The 6,304-nt window shown below is 37.6% G+C and overlaps 1 protein-coding gene across 1 annotated transcript; it reads left to right on the top strand.

Moving 5' to 3' along the window:
* The first annotated feature begins 984 nt into the window (after positions 1–984).
* On the top strand, positions 985–3,278 carry LOC126297619 (peroxiredoxin 1). Its single transcript, XM_049988636.1, has 4 exons — positions 985–1,107; positions 1,320–1,469; positions 2,599–2,969; positions 3,046–3,278. Exons 2-4 carry the CDS (start codon positions 1,336–1,338, stop codon positions 3,135–3,137), a joined length of 597 nt encoding a protein of 198 aa, XP_049844593.1. The 5' UTR covers positions 985–1,107; positions 1,320–1,335; the 3' UTR covers positions 3,138–3,278.
* The last annotated feature ends 3,026 nt before the right edge of the window (positions 3,279–6,304 follow it).

The following is a 6,304-nucleotide window of genomic DNA, read 5'->3' as shown; positions in this document are numbered from 1 at the left end:
GAAACTAGAAGCAAGTAAAGCACAGTCAGGCACTGTGTCTCTGCTGCAAGAAAGGCTGATGGTAGGTGATGTCACAAAAGATGAACAGATACCAGGTAATTGTATTTAACTACAGGGGATTATTTGGAATTTTAAAAGTATTATAAAGTGCATCAGTAAATAAAAAATGATTTTCAGCATTTCAGTTGTGTATTCAATGTTGCTATTTCCTCATTACTGTCGTATTTATTTACGGTTTTTTTATTTACATGCCATAATTAATAAAATAGCTGTTGTGTCAACAGACAAATGTGAAAGTTATCTTGCCAGTATGGTACAGGTAACATACTTTGTAAAATAGCTAAATACCACTTAATTAATTAAATATTCCAAAACCTTTATTGTTCCTTGCCATTTCTGAAGGTAATGCGTTACATATATGGGTCGAATTGAAGGGATCTGCAGAAGGAAGTGCTAACCCACAAGAGCATATTTTGAACTGTTGTGTATTATGTGTTTGATTTTTGATTAAATTCAGAGTCAGCAATTGAATTTCAATAAGGTAAAACAAATTGTAAGAGAAGAAGGTTCTTTCTAGCGGTACATATGGAAAATTTTTTACGTCTTTCGCACCTCTGTGAGGCGCATGTTTCGTTAACAGCTTAGATAGCACTCGCATCGTGACATTTCGGTAACCATCGTTAGCGTTCGGAGCGAAACCGCGAGTAAACTAAAGTCGAGGGCTATTGAAGCTCGTAGATGATGGTGGGGGAAGCGACATCGTGCAAGAAAGTAGAATGCCTTTTAACTTTTGTAATTTACGCGTAAATTGGCACGACACTGTGCAAGTTGGGTTTATCCATATGTGAGTTGACTTACGCGATTGATGATGAGGGAATGCTCGTGAAGGAAATTAATGTCTATGGAAACTTGGCGCATAAACTTCATTTTTGTAGTCGACAACCTTTGAAACGATATCGATGGATCGATCAGTTGATAGGGGAACTAATGGAACGCACTCGCCCGGTTTAAAATCGAATACAGAGCTGTGCTCGTGCCATTTGAAGTCTCGCAGCCGTTATTGAGTGGTTATCTGCGGCGTTCGTGTTTTACCGGCTTTCGTCAAAAGTGAGTAGTTGATGCAACTGCGGTGGAGTATGTATTTTACGTGCTATGTGTGTTATGTTCAGTGTTAAGGTCTGTTAACAACGCTTGCCTACAATATGATTCACACGAGAGGGGGGAAAAATATTTCCTCTCCTTTTTGTTTCCACACACCTTGCTTTTTGTGAAATAACGGAGCAACGCCAGAATTTATTCATTTTTTTTCTGTGTTTCAGGTAAAAAATTGTGATAATGCCTGTTCCGGATTTAGCAAAACCGGCGCCTCCTTTCTCTGGGGTTGCTGTAGTTGGCACAAATTTTGAGGATATCAAGTTGTCAGATTACAAGGGAAAATACTTAGTACTGTTCTTCTATCCGTTGGATTTGTAAGTATGCGTTACTTATGATTTGTATTTGATGTAACTAAGTACTGCGTAATTTCCGTGGAAATTTGTGAACGTTTCATCCGTTAGTTTTAATTGTTAAGCAGAATTATTGCGTCAGGAACAGGCTTGCTTACATAAGCAAACCGGCTTCAGTGCCATTGACGCATACCATTGGACTCCAGGAAGTTTGAGTCAGTGTGAGTGTGTGTGGGTTTTTTTTTTTTTCACAATCCTTTGTCCTTGGTTGTGCTTGCTTGGCAACGTGAAAGGAAGTAGATTGCGTTCTTTGGGTTGCAATCGATGTTGTTGCGGTCCCATTTTCGCGGCCTTCTTTTTTTTACCAGAAAACAAACTGCACCATGGGATCACTACTTTTTCCGTTACCTAAAGTATTCTGGCACCTATCATTTAGATAGGAGTTAGTGCACAGAGTAACTAAATGTGGAAGACAATAGCAGCTTTTAATAGCTTTTGGAACCTACGTATGTGTGTGATAGAATTTTGTAATGGACAAGCCTAATTAGTCATTAAATCCGTCGCAAATCTGTTGTACAGAAACTATGGGCAAGCTTATTTAATCTGAAGTGCAGGTATCCAGCTTAGGTAAAACTAGGGAATGATGGATTTTAGTTATAGGACTTTGATCACTTTAGCCATAAAGTATGGCATCTGTAAATTACTGAGGTGCTGTATATTCTTAGATTTCATTCTGATTTAACTAATGTGCAAATGTTAATTGTGGATTTGTTGGGGGGGGGAGGAGGAGGAGGGTTGCAATTGCTGTACTGGATATAGAGTTCATGACCATGCACAAATTGTAATTTTTCTGCCTTCAAAAATGACTGCACCTGTTGGCTAAAATTTCCAAAGTGTTTGGAGTTGGAGCTGAGTTACTAAGGTTGGGCTGTGTAGCTCTTGCCCCATGTAGTTGTGGTGGGTATGTCATTAAATTTCAGGTGGCCTAATTTTTTGTTGATTTGGTTTTGATTGGGATATGTGCATCTTGAATTTTTGTCTGGTGGTGGTGGTGGTGGTGGTGAGTAATTAGATTTTGGGTATGAATACCAGATTTCTTAAAACATAAATATGCTATCTTACAAAATACTAATGTTTTATTTTTCTTTTCCAGCACATTTGTTTGTCCTACAGAAATCATTGCTTTCTCAGACCGTGTTGAGGAATTTAAGAAGTTGAATTGTGAAGTAATAGCCGTTTCTTGTGATAGCCAGTACAGTCATCTTGCTTGGGTTAATACACCACGTAAGAATGGTGGTGTGTCAAAGTTAAATATTCCCCTTCTTGCTGATAAGTCTATGAAGATTGCAAAAGATTATGGTGTGCTGAATGAAGAGACGGGTATCCCATACAGAGGGCTATTTATAATTGATGGAAAGCAGAATCTACGGCAGATAACCATTAATGACTTGCCTGTTGGAAGGAGTGTAGATGAAACATTACGTTTGATTACAGCCTTTCAGCATACTGATGTACATGGTGAAGGTAAGGATCAAGAGTTCAGAGTAACAAATTTTAACTGTGTGGTGTGGCATTATTTACTGCAATAATCTCTTTACAGTGTGCCCTGCTGGTTGGAAGCCAGGAGACAAGACAATGAAGCCGAATCCTGTTGACAGCAAAGAGTACTTTTCTACAGCAAATCATGCCTAAGGAGACAGATCTGATAATTTATGTGAAAAGTATTAACCATTTAAGTATTACAAAACTAAGTGCATATGTTCTTGCATTTGAATGTATGAATTACTTGTTACAATTCTGCAATTGATACAGCAATAAAGTTCCTAAATGCTACTTTTCTTGCAGTTCACTTTTTGTTTTTAATGTGTAACAAATACCAAATAATTGGAAAATTGTTTAATTCTTGGAAGGCTACACACAGTAATAGAATGATGTAGATGCATGAGTAGTCATTCATAACACAGTGATTGACAAATGAGAATATTTAAAACTTGGCATATTTCACCACAAGTAGAGCTGAAGTGTTAAAATATGGAAGCAAAATATTGATCATTCAATAGTGGGGCCTCGTAACTGTTGGGGCAAATTTGTTCAGAGGTTGAATGAAGGAAATGGCATCACCTCCATAGGACCATACCTGGTAAAGGCACTGTAGTGTTCAGAAATCTTTGGAGTGATATCAATTTATTTGAAAGCTTCACTGGTGTACTAATAGCTGTAGGTTAAATGACATCTGCCTGGTCTGTTTTAAATTTGTTACTGCCAAATCTGCAATTACATAATATATCAACTGTGTGGGCTTTTGTTCCACTTGTGCAAAATAAAAAGCACATAGAGGTGATCAGATGACCATCTTCATTTAGGAAGTAATTATAGTTGTAATAACAATTTTCTAGTACATGTAAAATAAGTGTTACTTAGTATGTTTCTTGCACACTCTTGGAACAGTATTAAAATTGGCAGTGGTAAAGTGTAGTCTATTCTCTGCAGTGTTTGGTAGGAAATGGGAATGTCAGCTCTCCATCTGTGATCTGCAGGGAGGCAAGAGTGTAATGAACTGTATGTATATAAGTTAACAGACGAACCTTGTAACAACTCACTGGTACTTTAGTCGTCTTAATCTTGTTGCTGTTGGCATTGGGGACACTGGTAATGTTACATGGCTTAATGTGAAAGTTAGGTAAATGAAACATTTTCTGTAAACCCTATGCAGTTTTTGAACTATCCACGTTTGTGGGCCCGTGTAAAGTTCCTCAGTCATATAGCTGTCTAATGTATTAAGTGCAGCACTGGACTGTTAGTGTGAAATGTGAAAACATCACAAATTACATCTTTCATTATCATTTTCTCACTCTAAGATCTGAAAGTGCTTCAGATAAGGCCTAAATGTCAGAAAGCAGCAATTGAGGGCGAGTGGCAGTGGCACAGGTGGCTGTAAAGTCAGTGGTATCTTGTGATAAATGCAGTCTGTGTGCAGTGTGATGCTAATTTTCTGTAAAGAGTAAAGTTAGAATTTTTGTGTACTGTGTAGTTATTACATTAAATTGTAGTAAGCTCAAGTTGGTATGTGCAAAACAAAATAGGCAAGTTCCTCAGTACTACTTCATTCCACTGAGAGTACTAACGTGATATGTATCTTTATTCAGAGGTAAGTTCTGTGTATAAAGTGCACTAGATTGTATCTGTTGGCACAGAGCATTTGCCAGCCTGCTATGCCATGTTAACTGTTCTACGAAGAACTTCTGTGAGGACCACTCAGATAGTGATAACATACCAATGCAAGTAATACAGGTTGTATAAGATAAATTGACAGGAGACATGTGAACTGAACTAATTTTGGAAAATACCTAAAGCGTGTGATGGAACAAATGGAAACAGTTGGCTATGCATACACCTTGCAAATCTTTATGGAAAGACTGTAGTGAGGTCTGACATAGCTACGTCATCTTGTGCCAACTGTTCAGTAAGCCAGATTCACTGCTGGAACTTAAATATGTAATGATCTCTCTAGGATACACACTTCGAACTTGCAGGGAGATAGAAAAAGGCTGGTATGGAACTAAAGTGGTCTATGAACAAACAGTAATAACACAAACAAATGTATTTTACTTAGGTATGAATTTTGTTTATGGAACCCTGGACATAAAGTAAATGAGGTACTTGACACTTGGTACTGCAGACAATTCTAAATTTTTCACAACTGTAAGTAATTTATTTTAATATTTTTTTAGTAATTGCTACGTAAATGACACAAATTGTGTGCCTATGGTGAGCTGTTGCTCACATTTAATCGCTTTAATTATTCACAACATACACAGTGAAGTAAATCTAATTTTAGTTGCAGTTTTGACCACCACAGCAGTCACTGAGGAGAGAGAGCTTAGCTTGTTGACGAAGCTGGTTTTTCATGTACATACAAAGATATTACATATTGAACCCCCTCCCTGGGCACCTATTTTCTCATGCCCCATGTTGATGACAACTTTTAGCCCATCATGCTAGTCTGTGTGTATGCCAAAGTTTATTATATTCAGTAATAGACTGCCTGTATTTAGGTGATGAAGGCTGTCTTGTCTATATGAATTAAAAATACTCTTGCAGCTAATGTTGTTTGTTAGTTCCCATCTTTGGCTGGTTTCAAAGGACTTTTCTGTATCTGTTTTTGCAGCAAATTCATGAAATATCTTGCACGCATCTTCCTTGGGACTGTAGGTGTGTTAGATTCTGTACATAAATGTTTCCTGTGTACTTCATTCTTGCCTTCATTTTTCTGCAGACAATGCATAGGTTTTAATGAGGTTTAAGTTAGGTGCCAGATATTGAGTGGGTACTGTATCTCTGTAATGACTCTCATATTTAGGAAAACTTTTACCTTGTTTCCAGGAATTTTGTCATCTGCAGTCTGGGTATGTAATATGGATAACATCTGTTCATTTAACTCGGCACATAATATCAGCAATGGTTACTAGCTTGGAGAGCCAGTAGAAAATTTTGCAAAACATGGTGTATTGTTAAGAAACAACAACAGGAGTTTTTGCCTAGACAGCAGACTTCCCTGAGGTTCTGGCATTTCATGGTAACTGCACCACATAACCATAGTCTTGGAATCCCACCTACCCAACTTAAAGAATGAATTATGAATATCTTTGTGTGTTGGTATATGATCCAGCACTTATGTCAACATAGCAAACTGTGGGAAGAAATTGCTTTACCTGGTAAAATCTTTCCTCTTGTGCTTATGTATTTTTTGCTTGTTGCTCTTTCCTGTTTTAATACATTTTTCCCACAAGTATACTCCTCAGCTGTCTCTGTTCTGACCTCTTGACCGATTACTTTCTTGCCTCGTCTGCATCATCCTC

This window comes from Schistocerca gregaria, chromosome X (assembly GCF_023897955.1).
Source record: "Schistocerca gregaria isolate iqSchGreg1 chromosome X, iqSchGreg1.2, whole genome shotgun sequence".
Taxonomy (NCBI): Eukaryota; Metazoa; Arthropoda; class Insecta; order Orthoptera; family Acrididae; genus Schistocerca; species Schistocerca gregaria.
This window is presented reverse-complemented; position numbering and strand designations above follow the sequence as displayed.

What these genes read in the sequence shown, in the direction of transcription:
- LOC126297619 (XM_049988636.1), top strand. Translation starts at nt 1,336, where the DNA reads ATGCCTGTTCCGGATTTAGCAAAACCGGCGCCTCCTTTCTCTGGGGTT. An exon ending in TTCTTCTATCCGTTGGATTT is followed by an intron (nt 1,470 to 2,598) that starts GTAAGTATGCGT and finishes TTTCTTTTCCAG; the next exon opens with CACATTTGTTTGTCCTACAG. An exon ending in TACTGATGTACATGGTGAAG is followed by an intron (nt 2,970 to 3,045) that starts GTAAGGATCAAG and finishes ATCTCTTTACAG; the next exon opens with TGTGCCCTGCTGGTTGGAAG.